Genomic DNA, 19,446 nt, shown 5'->3' with positions numbered 1-19,446 from the left:
GCCGGCTGCCAGCCGCTGCAACGGCCCCGTGCGGGGAGCCTGCGGCTCCCGGCCTCCCCCAGCGCTGCGCCTGGTGCTGCTGGAGCCTGGCCCCGGCTCGCAGACGTTTCTCACGTCCCAGCTCCTCGCTCCCGGCGGTGCCGGCCCTTCCAGCTCAGTGCCCCGCAGCGCTGATGGTATCTGCCAGCCGCGGCCTGCGGCCCCAGGGGCTGCGTCTGCTGGCACGGCACCAGCCGACGCCTCCGGTGGCTTTTCTGATGTCCCAGAACAGGCTGGGCAGGAAGCTGGGCGCGCTGGGCCGGCCGGGAGCGAGGCAGTGCTGGTCCCGGGGGGGGATCCTGCCCCAGCACGCCAGCAGCTTGGTGCAGAGCTCGCTGCTTCCCAGGCGCGAGGGCTGAGGAGCGGCGCTGTGCTGTGCGCAGGGTCCTTGCCCCAGCACCATGTCCCTGTGCCACAGCCGGGTCCCTCTGGGGGTCTGGTCCCAGCTCTGGGCACAGCCCCCGGCCCCGCCAGCCGCAGCAGCACACACGCGTACAAAGGAGACACCAGAACTTTATGTAAAAACCACAGACGTTTCTGCACACGCACATCGGGGAGCGCAGGGGCGAGGGGCCCGGGCCCTGCCAGCCCTGCACGGGGTGGGCTCCGCTGCCTGCTGCCCCCCCCCTCCCCAGGACACAATTCACATTTTCAACATATTAAAACCGAACCAAGCACGGACACACAGCACATGCCGCGGGGCCGCTGCGCTCTGGCACCACCCGGCCGCATGCGTGGCTCTGAGTCCCGCAGTGGGACGTCACAGTGAGTCAGGGTTTGGGGGGGCTGCGGCCGACCCCCCCTGCCCTCTGCATAGACGGGTCCTGGGCTACGCCGGCAGCCCGTGCCGGGCACCGTGTCCGTCCCGCAACAGGGATGCGGGAGGAATCCCACCCGTCCCTGGAAGGCACGCGATGCCCCTCCACGCTGGGAGCCCCTAGACCCATCCCAGGGCGTGGGGTTGGAGCTGAGGTGGTGCCCGGGCAGCCCCCGGGGGGCCCCGGCAGCTGAGCATGTGGCGTGGCGGGCGCGGGCTCCGGGCATGCACACACAGACGAACACCGATCCCAGCCGCGGCACCGCGGGCCGGCGAGGCTCAGCAGAGCAGAGGCAGTCGTGCGCAAGGGGGCTGGGCTCTCAGCCCCCGTCACACCACCGAGTCCTGGATCTCAGAGCCCAGGCGCACCCGGGGTCTTTGGCAGGCTGGAGACACCTCCACGAAGCTGTCCCGGACGTGGAGGGGCCTCTTCTCCGACTCGGAGAAGGTGCGCGTGGTGCCCGGGGGCTCGTGCACGGGGGTGCTGACGATGTAGTTGTCCTGCAGGGCCTGGTAGCCCTTGTGCTCGGGCACGGCGCTGGGCAGGCTGCTGCCGTTCAGGGGCAGGCTCTCCACCGGCTTGCGGGGCGGCTTCTGGTGCCGGCCGGGGTCTGCGGGCTCCAGCAAGGCTTTCATGCCGTCGCGGTGCCGGTGCAGGAGGAAGAGGGCCAGCACGAGCACGGCCGTGGCGAAGAGCACGCACATCACCAGGAACTCGGTCCAGTAGGTCTTGCCCTCCAGCCGGGCTGCGGCACTGCCCACTGCCGAGGTGCTCCGCGAGGTGCTGACGGCCTCCAGCGCATCCCGGCCGGCGGACACCTTGCTGCCGGCCTCCAGGGGCCCGTGGGTCAGCTCCTGCACGCCCACGCAGTAGCTGGCCATCAGCTTGCGGAAGCCTTCCTCCAGCGACCAGCACTCGTAGGTGCCTGCGCGCTCGGGGCTGCCCACCAGGATGAGGGCCCCCTCGGGCAGCACCAGGTAGGAGGCGTTGACGGGGGCTCCGTTGTGCAGCCAGCGCCGCGAGGCCAGGTTGGAGAGCAGGCGGCAGGGCAGCGGGCGCACCGCGTTAGGAGGCAGCTGGATCTGCTGGCACGGGGTGTGCGAGGCTGCGGGGAGACAACCCGCGGGGACGTCAGCGAGGCCGCGGGACCCTGCTGCTGGGGGAGCCGGGGGGGCCAAGCGGGGGCCTGGGGCCGGCAGCAGCCCCTGCCCCAGCGCAGCGCCCCGGCAGCATCTCACCTGGGGTCAGAAGGATGCGGGGACGGGGCTGGGACACGTTGGCCGACTGGCAGAGCCGCTCCGTGTCAGCGCCTTCGATGTCCTGGGCCCAGAGCCTGGGGCAGAGGAAGGGGGTGAGGCACTGGGGGCTGCAGGGGGCTGGGTGCAGCTCTTCCCGGGGCGCAGCACTTACTGGGGGTGCGCCGAAGGGTGCAGGGCGGTGCTGCGGCAGGCGCCATGGCTCCAGGCGCAGAAGGGGTCCCGCGCCAGCACGCACTCGCCGCAGCTGCGGTACAGGCTGCAGTTGGCAAAGGGCACCTGAGCCACCACCGTGTAGGAGGCTGCGTACACCAGGCCCTGCAGTGGGGAGGCAGGAGGGGGGCAGCGTCACGGCCCCGGCCCCAACACCTGCAGCAGGACCGGACCCCAGCCCCCCAGGGCTCCCCAGCCTTGGGCTCGGAGTCACAGCTCCCAGCACAGCGGGGGCCTGGCAAGGAGGGAGAAAGGGATCCCCAAACCACGAGCAGATCCCTGCCCCTCGCAACACCTCCCCTTGCTCCAACCCCACAGCGCCCGTGCCCGGCCCCTGCCTGGTCGTGGTCCAGCAGCAGCTGCAGAACGGGCTGCCCGGCGGGGAAGAGGTGGATCTCCTCGATGATGTGCACCCTGTGGTTCACATGCACAGCCTTGTGCAAGCGGCCGTCGTCTGTGAACACAAGGGCTGTGCTGAGTGGGGCTGAGGACACGCAGTGCCCATCCCATCCCATCGCATCCAGCCCCCAGCTGCACCCACCCGTGCCCAGGAAGAGGACGTCGTAGGTGCCGTGGAGGCCCTGCGCGCGGTGGACGCCGATCTGCTGGTAGCGCAGGTGGCTCTGCAGCAGCAGGGGCTGGCTCCGGACGGGGCTGTCCATCAGGAAATGGTCCTTGATGAAGTTCAGCACCCGGTCCGGCATCTGGAGGGACGAGTTGATCTTCATGTGCCGCGTGTGGCTGGTGATGCACTGGGGAGGGAGATGGGGGTCAGCCAGGGTGTGAGCAGAGGGTGGCCCTGCTGCCACTGCCAGGAGCCAGGATGGAGGTGGGGGCGGGCGCAGGGGCTGCCCCATCCTGCAGTTATTGTGCCCAGGGGCACGTACCGTGCCTGGACGGGGCTCCGGCACGGGGCTGGTGTCCGTGTACCACTGCTGTGTCTCGCGGTTCACCTCCTTGTAGAGCCCGCTGAAGGCCCTCTGCACGCTGCGGATGGGGAAGGCGCACACCGCCGAGCTGCCCAGGCCACCCTTGTTCCTGGGGAGAGGTGAAGCCCACGGCAGGATCAGGCACCGCGGCTCCGCTGAGCCTCACACGCCTCTGGGAACCCAGGGGGGGGCGAGAACCGACCCCACTGCGCCCCGCAGCCCCCGTGCCACTCACCACTGCGAGGTGAAGACCCCGTAGAAGACCGTCTCCCTCCAGCGCAGCTCCCCGGGTGTGAGCACGAAGACGTCCTGCAGCACGTTGAAGGGGAAGCCGTCCTCGGGGTGCGAGCACAGCAGCTGTGCCTTCAGGAAGGTCGTCCACCGCCTCTGCAGCACCCGCTCCCCGCCCTGGTCCCCCTGTGCAGGCACCGGGGGTCAGGGCAGGGCACGATGGCTCCGCTGCCCCACGGGGGAGCCCCACGGGGACACCCCCATGCTGCAGAGCCCCCGGGCTGGCTGAGGGGGCAGGGGCTCTGTCTGTCCATGTGGCAGCACTGAGGCACTATCCACAACAGCCCCAGAGCTGGGGAGGCACGAGCAAAGCAGCGTGCACAGAAGGGAAATGCAGTCCAGGAGGATGGGTTTGTGTCCCCTACATCGGGGGGCACAGGAGGCAGGGAGGGGCTGCTGCTACCCGTGGGGCAAACAGCAGCAACAAGCGTGAGCGAGGCTGGGCACCGTGGAGCTGTGACTGCCCCGGAGGGCTCTCCTGCAGGTGCTGGTCCCTTCCCAGGGATGGACACGTGCAGGGAGGTCCCACATCCCTCCCCCTGCCCGCATCAGCGACACCCTGGGCACATCCTCCCCACGTGTGCCCCCGCTGCCCCGCGCTCACCTTGCACACGCGTGCGATGCGTGAGACGATGGTGTTCTCGAAGTAGTCGAACTCCTTGCCAGTCTCACTGAAGAAGAAGTAGACCTTGTCGTCGTCGCCCTCGGGGTTGCCGGCAGGCAGGCTCTCCCGCAGGTAGGCTGAGCCCACGAAGACTGGGTCTGGGGGCACAGGCACCTTCAGCACCACCCCGTCCCCGTCCCCGTCCCCGCTCCTCCCCAGCCCAGGGCCGACGACCCCTGTCTGTCCCGGCCCCCCTCACCCTGCAGCCAGTTGAGGGAGTTTTCCGTCTTGAGGGCGATGCGGCTCTCCTGGCTGCGGTAGATGGTGGGCTCGTTGCCCTGGAAGTTGCTGACGGTGCCGGCATAGAGCTCGCCGTCTGCCAGGGAGAGGCTCCTGCTGGGACCCGGCACGGACACGGGACCTGCTCCCACCGGGGCTGCCCGTGCCCGGCCGGGGTTCGTCCCGCCGCAGAGGCCGGGGGAGCGCGTGCCTTACCGACCATGACGGCGGTGGACCGGTACTCGGGGTCGAAGGGGCAGCGTCCCTTCCCGTCTTCCAGCAGCACCCTTCCTGATGCATCTCGCTCCAGGCTGAAGCGCTGCATGTTCTGCACGGGGACGGGGCTGTGAGCACAGCACGGTGCCCACCTCCCACCCCGGGGACTTGTGGCCCCGCAGGGCCCCCCGGCACCCTCCCCATGCTCACAATGTAGGCGCAGGCGGGGCTGAAGGCGCAGGTCCCGCAGGTGTAGAGGTGGGTGCTGTTCAGCTGCAGCAGCATCTTGATGTAGTTGTGACAGTCCCTCTGCAGGGGGAGGACAGGGCTCAGCCACCACGCCTGCAGGTGCGGCGCACGGGGCACTGCCTGCCCCCGGCAGCACGTCCTGCTGGGCTCACCTGGGGGTCCTTGCCCTTGAACACGCACTGCCTCTTCTTCTCCTCATCTGCACCCCACAGCAGCTGCAGAGAGGGGAAAGTCACTGGGAGCCCCTGTCACCGGCTGGCCCCCTGACACCCCTCCTGGGGCTGGCAGAGCTCAGCCCCAGCACCGCTGTCCTCCCTTGGCTCCATCCCACGAGGAGCAGCAGCCGCCTGGGGCTGAGCACCCACTGCCAGCACAGCCGGGGCAGCAGCCTCCTCGCTGTCCCAACTGGCTGCAAAAAGCACCAGGTCTTGCACAGAACCTGTGCCAAACTTGGGCTTGGTGCCCCCAGCCCTCCCATGGTCCTGGGGGGCTCTGCACGGGCTCACCCTGCGGGCCGGGGCTCCGGGCTGGAAGTGGCTGGTGTTGACGGCGAAGAGCACCTCGCGCGCCCCCAGGTAGAGGGTGCTGCCGTCCGGGCTCAGCAGCAGCGCCGTGTAGTTGGACACGCCGGGCACCGTGAAGCGCTGCACGACCCGCTCGGCAGAGTCTGCGGGGGACAGCGAGGGATCAGCACCGCGCATGCTGCTCCGGGCTGCGCGCACCACACCGACCCCCGCTGCGGCCGTGACTCGAGGCAGAAAGCAGCAGACTTTGAGAGGGGGCAGCTCCCCTCGCCCCTCGCTGAGGGAGCTGGCAGCATGGGCTGCGCTGGCTGAACCACATCCTTCTGTACACCCGGAAAACCACCAACGGCTGCAATGTCTGTACTGCTGGGAGCACGGGCTGCAGCATCCTGGCCCCCGGGAACAGCCCTGGGGCGCACAGTGCTGCAGGCACTCTGCCCAGCACAGGGCAGCACAGCCCCTCGGGACTCGGCCCTGCGGCCAGCCCTGGGGGGACCCCCGCCTGCAGAGCCCCCCTGGCACTGCCCCAGCCGCTGCCCGCTCCGGCCCCGGGCAGAGGCAGCGTCTGAGTCAGGCGAGCGCCTGTCCCGCGTGGGTGGCCTTGCCCCGGAAGCCCTTCCTCTCGCGCCAGCAGCCCTCTGATTCAGACGGCCTGGCTGTGTCAGTGGGACACGTCGGGCTGACTCACGCTGCCAACTCCCTCACCCCTGACCCACAGCTCCCCGGGGATGCCCCGACCTGCCCGGCCCCCAGCTCAGTGCCAGCCACCGCACGGACTCTGTCCGGTGCGCTCGGGTGCTGGCAGCGCTGCCGGGGCAGGGCCCTGCTCCTCTCCCTGCTCTGCTGCTGCCACCACGGCACGGGGGGGGGCACAAGAGAGCCCCACAGGGACACAGCACTCCCAACCCCGATCCCCACCTGCTGCGCCTGACAAGCACCCTGGACTCCCTCCCCAGGAGGCACGGCACGGCGTGGAGCTGCACGGCACAGCCCTTCCCTGATCCCGGCAGCCTGGGCACAGTCCAAGGCACCTGGCCCAGTGCCTGCCCTCTGACGCTGCCTCCCTTGTGGCAGCACAGAGGGAAGGATGCCCTGGGGAGCTGCATCCTGCCAGGGGGTCCCGTGCCCGGGTCTCGGGGCTATGCCACCCATGGCAGGTGCAGCGCAGCCAGCAGAGGGGCAGCGGCAGCCCCTGCACCCCGCAGAGCTCTCCCAGCCTGGGAGCTCTGGAGCCTGTGCTGGCTGCCAGGGGGACCTGTTAGGACAAGACCTGCTTCTTCCAGACAAACCTGCTGGAGGCACATCCAGCCGCTCAAGGGGAGCAGCTCGCCTGCTCCTCCCCCCTGCCAACCGCAAGCCCCACACAGGAGCCACTTTCGGATGCACAACGCTGCAGGCACCCCCTGCCTGCTCCTGCAATGGCACCGGGGGGATCTAGGTCGGGCCCCCTAGGTTCTCCCCACAGCCCCGAGCCCAGGCTGCAGCCTCTGCCAAAACAGCTTCTGCAGGAGGGCAGAGCTGGGCCAGAACCGGTCTGTGCAGGCACAGTGTGGCACGGCACGGTGTGGCAAGGCACGGAGCCGAGCTGGGCTGTCCCGCTGGCTCCGGGGGCTCCCATCCATCCCAACCCACTCAGCAGGTCCCAGATCTGCTGGTGCCACCACAACTGTGGCCGGCAGTCACGGGAGCACGTGGCAGGGCCACGTCCACGCCGACGAACCACAGCGCACGGAGCCAGAGAGCGCTCCCGTGCCAGAACCATCCTGACCCAAAGCCACCGCACCCTCCCCAGCTGTCCCCAGCCGGGAGCCAGCGTGGGACAGGCACCGCTCGCCAACGGCAGCTGGATTTAGCCACCTCTGGGAGCCCAGCGAGACTCAACACTTGTGGGCTGCCCACGCCACAGCCTCAGTGCCAGCCGATGGAGCTGGGCCCATGGCTGCTGGTGCCAACCCGAGCTGCCCCCAGGAGCAGGATGCTGACCCCCCCGATGTCAGCCGGTGACACGTGGCCCCAGGCAGCAGGGGCTTTGCAGGGCGAGGGGGGGCTCTGCCTGCCAGGACCCCACTTGCCCTGGGCCACCCCTCCCCAGCCCCTTCCCCAGCCCAGTCCAGGGCCAGGGGGTCCCAGAGCACCTGGGGCCGGGCACGGCGAGGGGCTGCGCACACCCCCAGCTGTGAGGGGGGTCCTGCAGGCACCCTGGCTGCCGTGGCAGGGCTGGAGCTGCACGGAGTGCCAACATGCACAGCCCCTGTGGCCAGCTCACCCCCTCCCACACTCACGCACCTCATGCGCAGGGGTCAAGAGCACCCTGCCCCAGCTCCGTGCTCCCTGACCGCCGTGCCTGCAGCCCGGGGGCTCTGCCCCATCCCCACCACGCAGCCCCTGCTGCTCCCCGTGTGTCCGTGCTGCCGGCAGCCCCCGGAGCGCAGCGAGCCCCGGCTTGCCAGGCTGGCTGGGAGGGAGCTGTGCAGGCTCAGCACCCCGCGGGCTGTCACAAGGCGTTTCCACGCCGGGGCGGCGGGGCCGGCTCCGTCCCACGGCCGGGGGAGGCCAACCCCTGTCCCGGTCCCGGTCCCAGTCCCGGTCCCGGCCGAGCGGGCGGGGGCAGCCCGCGCCCCCCAGGGGCGGCCGTCGTGCACGGCGAGATGCTCGGGGCAGCCCCGCCGCCGCGGCTCCCCCCCGCGCTCCCGGCCGGGGTCCCGGGGGTGCCGGCGGGGGGGTGCCCGGCCAGCCCCCGGGCCCGCCCCGCCCGCCCCCCCCGCGCAGCCCCGTCGGACACTCACCGTAGGGCAGGCTGACCCGCGGCACCGGCTCCTGCGCCGCCGAGAGCAGCAGCGCCGCCAGCACCGAGTGCGCCAGGACGGGCAGCGCCGGGCGCGGAGCCATGGCGAGCCGAGCCGGGCCGAGCCGAGCCGGGCCGGGCCGGGCCTCCGCGGCGTCCCGCGAAGCCGCCCCGGGCGCTGCAGACCTGTGGGGAGAGAGGGGCTGAGCGGCACGGCTCGGCTCGGCTCGGCACCGGGCACCGCCCCCCGCCCGCCCCGGCCCGCCCCGGCCCGCGGGGCTCCCCGCCCGCTCGGGCACCGGCACCGGGCGCAGCGCCCAGTCCAGCCCTGCCCAGCCGAGCCCAGCCCCGCGGAGCCTTCCCCGCCCCGCCGGGACCCGCTGCTGGGCACCGCCGCCCCCCGGGGAGGGGGCACCGGCACCGGCACCGGCACCGTGCCGCCAGCTTCCCCGGCTGCGCCCCGGGGCCGCCCGCCCGCGCTCCCGGCACATCCCGGCGCCCGCTGCCCTGCCGGGGCCGCAGCATCCCCGGGGCAAAGCTCCCGGCCGCCGGTGTCCGCGGGGGGCGGCTCCGGGCAGCACGGGGCAGGGGCGCTGCCCCCCCGACGGGCCGCCCCCGGGGGCAGGCTGCCCAGCGGGACCCGCTCCCAGCCCCGCGGTGTGCGGGGCCGTGTGTGGCGGGGGGGGGCTCGCCACCCCCTCACAAAAGCACCCGCAGACCCCCAGAGAACCGCCGCGCTCGTCCAGCGGTTGCCATGGAAATGCGTTATTAATGACAGCTGCTTATTTTGCCATGGCAACGGGGGGGAAAGGGAAAAGGGTCTCTGCTCAGCAGCCCTCCCGGGGTCGAGGCCCGCCCAGACACTTTGCTCCTATGCCTGGGGCAGAGCCCCTGGCTGCCCGCTGGGCCAGCCCCAGCCCTGCACCCCTGGGCCATCGCCCCCCCACTGGCAGGGGCCCTCATGCGAGCCCCCTGCCCGGGAGGTACCCCAAAATCCTGGCAGGGCCGTACCCCGCTTCCACGCTCTGCCAGTGGGACATGGCCGGAGGGTGCCCACTCCAGGGCCGAACGGGGCTCCCAGTGCCTGGGGCTACCAGTGGGGCCCCTGCCTCCCTCCTTGGCTCGGCTCCATCCCCGCTCCCGCTGTGGCCGCAGTCCCTTCCTGGGCACGGGCCAGGGCTGTACCCCACCTGCCTTATCAGCACCCTTTGCCCGGGAAGCACCACAGACAGGGCCGTGATTCTGCGTCACAGGGCTGGGCAGCACCACGCTGCGTGGGGTAGGAGGGCGGACGCTCGCCCCTGCAGCGATGCCCCCCCTGCCTGCTGCAACCCCGGGGATCCCCGCGGGGGCTCTGGGGACCTGAGCATTGCCTGCGCGTGGCCACGGGAGCGCAGTGCCAACCCCCTGGCGTGACGGCACGCAGCAGTGGGAACCCCCGGGGGGAGGACAGCCGCTTTCAGGCCAGGCGGGCAGGGCAGGGTGGGCAGGGTGGGCAGGACTGGCCGGGCAGGGCAGGCAGGGTGCCCCGGTGCAGGCTGCCTGGCCGGGCAGGAGCAGGGCAGCGGGGCGAGTCCGGAGCCTGCGCCTTTAAGCGCCTGCCGGCGGCGAGCCTGGAACAGCTCCCCAGCCCGCTGCTGGCAGCCCGGCCTGTTTACGACAAACTCCCATTTATCTCCTCCGCCTGCCCACGCAGGCTGCCAGCGCGGGGCAGCGCGAGGGGCACCCTGCAGCACCGTGCCCCTCGCTCGGCGCGCAGGCGCAGCGGCCGGGCGGGCATGTGCGTGCCTGCGTGCCCTGCGCGGCTCTGCCCGTACCTGCACGCACATGTGCGGCCGCCCTGCCAGCCCTCCCGCCCCTCCACCTGCAACAGCGGTTAGGGATGGGGAAATTGCTCGGGGTGTCGGGCCCGGGCAGCACCAAAACCCGTGGCCTAGGGTCAACTGGCAGGCACGCTGGTGGTTTTTGCACCAAATTCCCACGCTGAAGCCCTCCGCCCTGCTCCCGCAGGTGGCTGGGAAGGCGGCGCAGAGCCGTGCTGCTGCCTGCGAGGAGCTGGGGCCAGGGCCGCCCCGCCGCCGCTGCCTGCGTGCTCAAACCCTGCTCATCAACCTGCCCCGGCACGGGCACGGCACAGGCACGTCCCCTGCTTGGAGACTCCAGCCGTGCTTACACACAGCCTACACACGGCGCGCACGCCCCCAGCTCGGCTCCCTCCTGGCGGCTGCCAGACAGCACCAGGCCGTCCTCGCAAGACCCCCTCCTCCCCCCAGCCGCGCACACAGGCAGAGCGGGAGCGCGCTCGCACGCACACCTGCAGCCGTGCACGCTGCCGGGCCCTGCTGATTCACGCACAGATGCTCCCAGCCCCAGCTGCTCAGCGCCAGCAGCTCAGAGGAGGACGCGTGTCCTGCTGGAGCGGGGCCGCCTCGGGCGGCACAGCCGCGGTCAGCACGGCGGGGGGAGCGAGGAGCACGCACGCCTGCTCTGCTTCGCTGCACGCCGGCAGGCAGCGGGGAAGAGGCCCCGCTCGGGACCAGGGGCTGCGGCAGCTTCCAGCCGCAGGGCAGGAGGGGCACCCTGGGCCCAGGGCCCCTGGGCATCTTCCCTGTTCCGCAGGCACCGGCCGTGTCCCGTGCCGAGCTGGGGGCCTCCCAAGGGGCTGCAGCCCTGCTCCCTGCTCCCACCTGCCTGTCCCTGTGCCCCATGCCTCCCTAGCTAGATCTGGCCCCACCACCTGGACGTTCCCTCTCTTTGTCTAGGTGCTGGCCGCACACTGCCCTGCAGCATCACCTTTGGCCCTGTGGCAGGGGCCCTCCAGACCCTACAAAATGGAGCCGTCCCCCCATTCCCTCACCTCATTCTCCTGTGCGGTCTGTGTGCCTGCTATTGCGTGCTGCTGGCCTGTGAGGCTGCAGGACACATGGGACACAACGCTCAGCCCCAGCTGCTTGTTGAGACACCGAGCACCCCTTGGAGGGCTGGGACCTGGTGGTCTCTGAGCCTAGGCACTTCTGCTCCCGGGAGTGCAGGAATCAAGGGGCCCTGGCTCAGGGATGTGTGACCCCTTCCCAGCCACCCCTGGCCCCACAGAGTTTAGGCCAGTGCTGGTGTTCTTTGGCCTCGCTCCCCCTACCCCACAGCAGCTCCCTTCACTGTGGTGCTGCCTATGGGAAAAGGGGGCCCCTGACCTCACGACCTGTGTGGCCCCCGCTTTCCCAGTGCCCCCAAACCCAGAGGCTGCAGAGGTACCTAACACCACTGGGAGCAGCCGGCACGCCTGGGACACGCAGCACGCGTGCAGCCTGCAGGCATCCCGGCACTGTGCACACACGCACACACGTGGCACACGCAGCACACACGCGTGCCCCATACCTGACACCGAGCGAGCGCACACGCCTCCTTACAAGAAACCGAGATGCCTGTCCAGAACACTTCCTCGGGCAAGCACCGTGCGTACCGCGCGCCGACACACATGTAAACACACGCAGGGTGGATTAGGGGAGGCACACACCCCACCCTGCAAACACTCACACCTGGGAACGCCCCCGGTGAGCACAGCCCCACGCTCTGGGGCGGGCAGCCGTCCTCACACGTAGCCCTGAGTGCTCCCGCTCCCTGCACACGCAGCCACACGCATGCTGCACGGATACACACACTGAATATACACACTGATACACACCGATATACACACCGATATACACACCGAATATACACACCGATATACACACCGATATACACGCACATTGCACGCACACTGCACGCACATTGCACGCACACTGCACGCACACTGCACGCACACTGCACGCACACACACAGGCCCTCTGCCACCCCCGCGGCAAACCCAGGGCAGCGGCCGCCCCTGCACACACACACAGCGTGTGGGAGCCCCGTGCAAGTGGCCGCCCGCAGCCTTGCACACCCCGTGCACGTACACACCTCCCCCCGCACACAAGGGCTCCCCCAGCAGCGCGCACATCCCCCCGCACGCCCCTCCCGTGCACACCCCCTTGCACACTCACACTCACACACACACAAACGTCTCTCACACTCACACACACTCACTCACACACTCACCCCCCCGCGCCCCGCCGCCCTCTCCCCGCCGCTTACCGGCTCCGGGCGCGGCGCGGCGGGACCCGCCTGCAGCGCGGGGCGGCTCCGGGGCTCCCCGCCCGCGGCGGGGCGCGGGGCGGCTCCGGGGCGGCTCCGGCTGCTCCGCCCGCCGCTCGCAACAAAGGGCCGCCCCGCCCGGCCGCCCCCGCCCGCGGCTCCGCCACCGGCAGCGCTGCCGCCGTCCCGCCCGGCCGGGGCTCGGGGGCGGGGGGCCGGGAGGGGGCGGGCGTTGCTCCTGCCTCGGGGGGCTGAAGCCGGGGCAGCCCCGGCCCCGGGGCGCAGCAGGGGGGGACCCCAGCTCAAGGCGCGGGGGGTCCCCGGGGAGTCCCGGGGGTTCCCGGGGTGGGGGGTCCCCGGCACGATGCCGCTCGCCCCAGCAGCACGGTGGTCAGCAGAGCCCAGGGCCGGTGGGCAGCGGGGCTCTGCGGGGTCCTGCAGCATGGGTGATGCTGGGGGCCCTGCCCGGGGAGAGAGCCTGCGGCCCCCCATACGGGGACGGGGGTGCTGCGGGGCAGCCCCAGCAGCAGGGGTGTTGGTGCTGTGCGGTGGGTGCAGGACACCAGGTACAAGCGTGTGTGGCTGCAGGCATTGCCGTGAGGCCCTGGCGGCGATGTGCAGCTCTGGGTGCTCTGCAGCAGCACGTGGCTGCAGGTGGCTGCTCCGTGGCACACGGCTGGAGGCTGCTGGCTGGGTGCCATCGGTGAGCAGAGCCCATGGGGATCCACGGGCCTGAGCTGGTGTTTGGGGTGGCTGCAGTGGGGGCCCCTGCTCAGTGCAGGGACAGGCAGCGTGGGAGCAGCCAGGCACTGGGGGAGGCACAGGACAGGAGCTGAGCCACAGGGGTGAGGGGAGCCAGGCATGCGGCTGTGCCCCAGCACGGGGGTCCAGTGGGCTGAGCGCCCCCCAGCCTGTGGGCAGAACTGGGGCAGCAGCACCAGCTCTGCGGGGAGCCGGCGCTGTGCTGTGAGTGAGCACCAAGCTGCTGCCCAGCGCTGGGCCAGGCAGGGACACGGGGCCAGCCAGCCTCAGCCCTGCACCTCCAGGCTCCCCGTCCTCCTTTGTGGAGGTTCCACTTGTGTTTTCAGCTGTGCCATGTCCCCAGGCGCCACCATCTGCTCTGCCTGATGTCACGCCGCGTCCCTGGGGTGGCCGTGCTGCCCTGCACCGCGTGGCCCTGGCTGCCCCTAGCCAGTGGGGATGGGGTCCCTGCAGCTGCTGCCTCTGTGCAGCCCCTGGGCCCTCGGGTGGGGGGGTGAGGTGTGGGGTTGCTGTATGGGGGCAAAGACAGCTCCCCTTCCCTCCCTGGACCCTTGCTATTTCTCTGGCTGGGCTCTCGGTGCCCCAAAATGCTGGAGTCAGCCCCCTGCACGCGCTGCTCCCCACGCAGGGCTGGCTGGAGCCCGTCCCTGGCCCCCACAGCGAGCCCGGCCAGCCTGCACAGACCCTCCTGGGGCCACCCAGCTGCGGGGGGAGCTGCTCTGGCAGCAGCCCGGGGCGTGTGGGCTGGGCTCCGGCCAGGGATGCCTCCTTTGTTCAAAGGCAGCCCTTCCCTGGGCCCGTGCCACATGGCTGCTCCGTCAGCACGGCCGGAGCCTGCACGCCCGGGGCCGCGCTGTCCTGACCTCGTCCCTGCAAGAGCCCGGTCACGGGGAGGCTGCGACCGCAGGCTTGGCAGGGCTGCAGCCGGTGCCGTGGGGCAGCCCCGGGCCCTGCGCTGGGGTAATGCTGCTGCCCCCCTGCTGTGGGGCAGCCCCACGGCGCTGTCCCTGCGGCTGCAGGGCTGGGTGCAGGGCAGGGTGCTGTGGGAGGGTGGTGGGACCCAGCTCTCATACGCTGCCCCGGAGCAGCGGCCCCCCGCAGCTGGCAGCCCGTGGGCTGCGGCTCTGGTTAATGTTAAAGCCAACAGACGTCAGCGCCGGGCCCTGCCTCCTCCCCGCAGCCCCTCTGCTTGGGGCTGGTGCCTGTTTTGCTTTCCTTCCCCGAGCGGGACCTGCCCGGCCCCCGCAGCTAAAAAAAGCCGCTGGCCTGGCCCGTGCACGCAGGGACAGCAGCGCTCTGGGCCCCTGCACCCCTCCTGCCCCCCGTGCACGCTCTGGGGGTGCCCCGGGGCGCGTCTCCCCCCCGGTGCTGTGGTCAGGCCAGGCGAGACTGGTGGAGGTGGCAGCGGCTGCGTGTCCCGCTTGGCCCGTCCGCCCTGCGTCACGAGCTGGCAGCGCGCACACCGCTGGTTTCTCTCTATGTAGGGAAAGCCGGAGCGCCCAGCCCCGGGCTGAGCTGGCAGCGGGTGCCCTGCCCGGCCCAGCCATGCGGGAGCCACGTCCCCTGCCCGCGGAGGGCACGGGCACCCCCTTGCGCCGCCAGAGACGCACGGAGGCGAGGGGCTAGCTGTGTGCCGGGGGTGCCCCGGCCGAGGGGGGGCCGTGCCAGCACTGCCCGCCAGCCCTTGCCCGGTGAAAGCCGATCCCCGGCCGCCGGTCACCTTGTGCTTTGGCACCGGTTGCGCCCGGCGTGCAGGAACACCCCCCCGTCCCCCAAACGCCCCCTCCCGTCCCCACGGTGCCTCCCCGGCGGGGTCCTCTCTGCGCACCCCTGTAGGGCCGTCGGGTGGATGCTGGGGGGGGGCTGCGGGCTGCGGGACGGCGGCGGCTCCCCCCGACCCCAAGCCGGACCCCGCACGGGCCCCTCCGGGGCCGGCTTTCGGGGGGGGGGGGGGCCGGGCGCAGGCGCTCTCGCACCTCCCCGGGGCGGGGCGAGCCGCGTCCCCGCTCCGCCGGCCCCGCTCCGCCGCCCGCCGCGTCCGCCCCGTCGCGCCCCGCCATGGCCGCCCGCTACCTCCGAGCCGTCCCGGCGCTGAGCCGCGCCGCCGGGCTGCCCCGCTGCCCCCCCGCCGCCGCCGCCGCCGCCGCCGTGCTGGGACCCTCGGGGCCGCGGCGACACTGTGAGTGCGCGTGACCTTGGCCCGGGGGGCGCGCGGCGGGGGCGCGCCCGGTGTCCTTGGGGCGGAGAGGGCGGGCGGGGCAGCGGGGGGGGGGGGGGCACGGCGCGGCCCGGCTCGGCTCGGCTCGGCTCGGGGGGCACGGCGCGGGGGGCACGGCGCGGGGGGCACGGCGCGGTTTGGCACGGCTCGGCTGGGCTGCGGGGACGCGGCGCGGTTTGGCACGGCTCGGGGCGCGCTGGCTCGGCACGGCTCGGCCCCGGCGCCGTGCGCAGCCGGCCCCACCCCCAGCACGGTCCGACCCGTGCCCCTGCGGCCCCGATTTTAGGGGGGGGGGGAATCGTGCCCGGAACTGCGGGCGGCCCCGGGGGGCTGCACGGGGCCAGGCCCGGTCCCACGAGGGGTTCTGCACCCCACTTGCACCCGGGTCCAGCCGCGGTCCCATATGAAGTTTTGCACCCCCAGTTGCACCCGGGTCCCGCCCTGAGTGGGGTTTGCACCCGGGTCCTGTCCAGCCCCGGTCCCACGCGGCGTTTTGCAGCCCAGCACCCCGACCCGCACCCTGGTGGGGTTTGTGCCCCGATCTGTGGCCACCCCCGTGGAGGCTTGCCCTGAGGCTGGTCCTGGTCCCAGGCAAAGTTTTGCACCCGAATTTGCACCCGGGTCCAGCCCCAGGAGGGGTTTGCAGCTGGGCTGTGTGGGTCCCACGGGGGGGCTCTGTGCCACGACCTGCCCCCGGGGCCGGGTGTGCGCCCCTGAGCCGTGCCCCCCCCCTGCCCAGATGCCGACAAGAGGATCAAGGTGGCCAACCCGGTGGTGGAGATGGACGGAGACGAGATGACGCGCATCATCTGGGCCTTCATCAAGGAGAAGGTAGCGGGGGCCCGGCGGGGGGGCGCGGGGCCGGGCCCCTCCCTGCCGTACGGGAAATGGGCGGGCGCTGCACGCGCGGGGCTGGCGGGTGCCGTGCAGGGAACAGGTGGTCCCTGCCCTCTGCCCTCCGTCTGTCTGTCTGTCTGTCCGCGTGTCTGTCTGTCTGCAGGAAGCAGCTGGTGCAACCCGTGAGCCTTCCGGTGGAAGGAGGGCCCCGGGGAGGGGGGTGAATCGGGCGGGGGGCTGGGGCTGGCCATACCACGGTGCCTGCCCCGGCTCTGACGTGCTCCTGCCCCCCCAGCTGATCCTGCCCAACGTGGACGTCCAGCTGAAGTATTTCGACCTGGGCCTGCCGCACCGGGACAAGACAGATGACCAGGTCACCATCGACTCGGCGCTGGCCACCCAGAAGTACAGCGTGGCCGTCAAGTGTGCCACCATCACTCCGGACGAAGCCAGGGTGGAAGGTGGGCAGGGGGCGAGGGGATGGGGCTGAGCCCCTGCTGCAGGGGGGGCTGGCGGCGGGGGCTGGCAGAACCCACGGCATGGGGAGACTGAGGGGGCTGTGTGCTGTGCCGGGCTGTGCCTGGTGTCCCACACCTCACCTCGCTGCGTGCCAGAGTTCAAGCTGAAGAAGATGTGGAAGAGCCCCAACGGGACCATCCGGAACATCCTGGGCGGGACGGTGTTCCGGGAGCCCATCATCTGCAAGAACATCCCCCGCCTGGTGCCCGGCTGGACCAAGCCCATCACCATCGGCAGGCATGCCCACGGTGACCAGGTGAGCCCGCGGGGCGGCCGGCGCAGCCCCCAGGGGTGCCCGCAGCCCCCCCCGGCCCTGCAGTGACACCCCGTGCTGCCCCTGCAGTACAAAGCCACCGACTTCGTGGTGAACAAGTCCGGGACGTTCAAGATGGTCTTCACGCCGAAGGACGGCAGCGGGGTGAAGGAGTGGGAGGTGTACAACTTCCCCGGCGGCGGCGTGGGCATGGGCATGTACAACACAGACGAGGTACTGGCGGGGGGCATTGGGGTCCCGTGGGCTGGCACGGCCCTGCTGTGGGCTCGTGGCCAGGCTGGCAGGGTGGGGGTCCCACAGCGCTGCGGGACAGCCAAGGAACCCGGGTCCCTGCTGACCGCAGCGTCTGCACCCGTTTGTTGCAGTCCATCTCGGGCTTCGCTCACAGCTGCTTCCAGTACGCCATCCAGAAGAAGTGGCCTCTCTACATGAGCACCAAGAACACCATCCTCAAAGCCTACGACGGGCGCTTCAAAGACCTCTTCCAGGAGATCTTTGATAAGTACGGACCTGGCCGGGCTGCTGGGGCTGCTCTGCATGGAGCTGGGGGGGGGCAGCCGCCTGCCCCTGCTGGGGGGGGGCTCTGGGGCCTGGGGAGGGGGCCCCACACCCCGCGACACTCACGCCTGCTGACAGCCACTCTGGCTCCCAGGCACTACAAGACGGAGTTCGACAAGCTGAAGATCTGGTACGAGCACCGGCTGATCGACGACATGGTGGCCCAGGTGCTAAAGTCCTCCGGAGGCTTTGTCTGGGCGTGCAAGAACTACGACGGGGACGTCCAGTCGGATATCCTGGCCCAAGGTAATGCCGGGGCTGCTGGGGGGGGAATTGGGAGGGGGTGGCTGGGGGGGCGCCGCCACCCGCCTGGGGCCACCCTGACCCTGTCCCCCTGCAGGGTTCGGCTCCCTGGGGCTGATGACCTCCGTCCTGGTGTGTCCGGATGGGAAGACCATCGAGGCAGAGGCTGCCCACGGCACCGTCACGCGCCACTACCGGGAGCACCAGAAGGTGGGTGTGCGGCCCCCGCAGCCCCGGGGAGAGCTGCCCCGGCCCGGCCGCTGACGGGGGCTCTCTGCGTGCAGGGCCGGCCCACCAGCACCAACCCCATCGCCAGCATCTTCGCCTGGACGCGTGGGCTGGAGCACAGGGGCAAGCTGGACAGTAACCCAGAGCTGATCAAGTGAGCGGGGTGGGGTGGGGTGGGGTGGTTTGGGGGTGCCCCCAGGGTGGCCCCGTCCCACCCGAGCCCTGCTGGTGCCGGACACTGCGGGACACGGGGCCCCACGCTGTGGCTGCCGGTGACCCCGCTGCCCCCCAGGTTTGCTCAGACGCTGGAGAAGGTCTGCGTTGAGACCGTGGAGAGTGGGACGATGACGAAGGATCTGGCAGGCTGCATTCACGGGCTTGCCAAGTAAGTGTGGCTTACGGGGCGGAGGGGTGTACAGGGAGCGTGTGCCACGAAGGCAAGCTCGCCCTCTGGGGCGGCCGCAGGACGGGCACCGGGGGCTGGCCGGCCTCTGGGGACACTGGGCATCTATTTACGGCTCGCCCTGGTCGGGCGGTGGCTGTGGCTGGGCAGGGAGCCACGTCCCGCTGTGGGGGCTCCTCTCCCCGCGGGCGGCCAGCTGGCGCTGCGTGGGCAGGGACGGGCAGGGCGCTCGCCCCCCCGGGACCCCCCCAGCCCTTCCCCGCACCCTTCTCTCGCAGCGTGAAGCTGAACGAGCACTTTGTGAACACCACCGACTTCCTGGATGCCATCAAGAACAACTTGGACAAGGCCCTGGGCAAGAAGTAGAAGAGGCTCCCCCTGGGCGGGGGTCCGCGTGTGCTGCCCAGCCTTTACCTCATTTTTAACAGGATAGCGAGCCAGCGCCGCCTCTAGCTCACTGACACGGCTCAGGAACATTGGAATCATTTTTATAAGCAGTTTTCCTACGAGTGTTTTTAAAGCCTTTCTAGCAGGGGTTTGTAGGAAGGGGGTGGGGGGGGGGGGGGCTGCCCTTCACCGTACTGTACTTTCTGTAACCTCTGACCTCATGGTGCCAAACAGCTATTAAACACGTCACCGAGGCGCGCGTGGTGGTGGCACGGCTCGCGGGGGGGGGCACGGGCACGCGGGGGGCTCGCCGCCCGGCCACGTCCTCCCTGCCCGGGCGCAGGAGGCAGCCAGCAGCTAAAGAATATTCATTTATTTAGAATTATTGCTAAACAACTCTTCAAACCAAAGAGATCAACAAAAATAAACACAGTAGGGCTTTGCACAAGGGGCAGGTGAAGCACTCTGCGGGCACAAGGCGGGCACGCCGGGGGGTGCGGGGCGGCACCAGCCCCCGTGCGGCACGGCTGGGGGTGCTCCTGGGGGTGCTCCTGGGGGTGCTCCTGGGGGTGCTCCTCGCACCGCTCCCGCTGGCACCAGCGCTTTTTGGTAACGGGACAGAGGTAGCTTGTGGGGGATGCGCCGCGCTGTCCGGGAGCAAGGGGCGGGCGTGGGGAGGGGGCTGCGCCGTGGGGGGCTCC

At 71.1% G+C, this 19,446-nt stretch overlaps 2 protein-coding genes across 2 annotated transcripts; one reads left to right on the top strand and one right to left on the bottom strand.

Moving 5' to 3' along the window:
* Nucleotides 1-547: 547 nt before the first annotated feature.
* Nucleotides 548-8,307, bottom strand: SEMA4B (semaphorin 4B). The gene is made up of 14 exons (XM_032195023.1): nt 8,205-8,307; nt 5,401-5,561; nt 5,047-5,109; nt 4,856-4,954; nt 4,646-4,757; nt 4,410-4,526; nt 4,151-4,308; nt 3,491-3,672; nt 3,214-3,364; nt 2,868-3,078; nt 2,665-2,780; nt 2,268-2,431; nt 2,096-2,190; nt 548-1,962 (listed from the first exon to the last, which is right to left on the bottom strand). Exons 1-14 carry the CDS (start codon nt 8,305-8,307, stop codon nt 1,187-1,189), a joined length of 2,508 nt encoding a protein of 835 aa, XP_032050914.1. The 3' UTR covers nt 548-1,186.
* A 6,826-nt stretch (nt 8,308-15,133) lies between these two features.
* On the top strand, nt 15,134-18,903 carry IDH2 (isocitrate dehydrogenase (NADP(+)) 2). Its single transcript, XM_032194798.1, has 11 exons — nt 15,134-15,257; nt 16,036-16,127; nt 16,429-16,594; nt 16,748-16,908; nt 16,996-17,139; nt 17,292-17,428; nt 17,579-17,730; nt 17,825-17,937; nt 18,012-18,109; nt 18,248-18,340; nt 18,637-18,903. Exons 1-11 carry the CDS (start codon nt 15,137-15,139, stop codon nt 18,722-18,724), a joined length of 1,365 nt encoding a protein of 454 aa, XP_032050689.1. The 5' UTR covers nt 15,134-15,136; the 3' UTR covers nt 18,725-18,903.
* Nucleotides 18,904-19,446: the final 543 nt, after the last annotated feature.

The sequence above is a fragment of the Aythya fuligula genome, chromosome 11, assembly GCF_009819795.1.
Source record: "Aythya fuligula isolate bAytFul2 chromosome 11, bAytFul2.pri, whole genome shotgun sequence".
Classification (NCBI taxonomy): domain Eukaryota; kingdom Metazoa; phylum Chordata; class Aves; order Anseriformes; family Anatidae; genus Aythya; species Aythya fuligula.
Note: the sequence above shows the minus strand (reverse complement) of the source record. Positions and strands in the feature narration are given on the sequence as shown.

Bases quoted from the DNA above. Each gene is read 5' to 3' on its own strand.
- SEMA4B (XM_032195023.1), bottom strand. From the start codon at position 8,307: ATGGCTCCGCGCCCGGCGCTGCCCGTCCTGGCGCACTCGGTGCTGGCG. The intron at 5,110-5,400 runs GTGAGCCCGTGC...CCCTCTCTGCAG, and splicing joins CCGGAGCCCCGGCCCGCAGG to CTGCTGTGGGGTGCAGATGA. The intron at 4,527-4,645 runs GTAAGGCACGCG...TCTCCCTGGCAG, and splicing joins GTCCACCGCCGTCATGGTCG to ACGGCGAGCTCTATGCCGGC.
- IDH2 (XM_032194798.1), top strand. From the start codon at position 15,137: ATGGCCGCCCGCTACCTCCGAGCCGTCCCGGCGCTGAGCCGCGCCGCC. The intron at 16,595-16,747 runs GTGGGCAGGGGG...GCTGCGTGCCAG, and splicing joins GGACGAAGCCAGGGTGGAAG to AGTTCAAGCTGAAGAAGATG. The intron at 17,429-17,578 runs GTACGGACCTGG...TCTGGCTCCCAG, and splicing joins TTCCAGGAGATCTTTGATAA to GCACTACAAGACGGAGTTCG.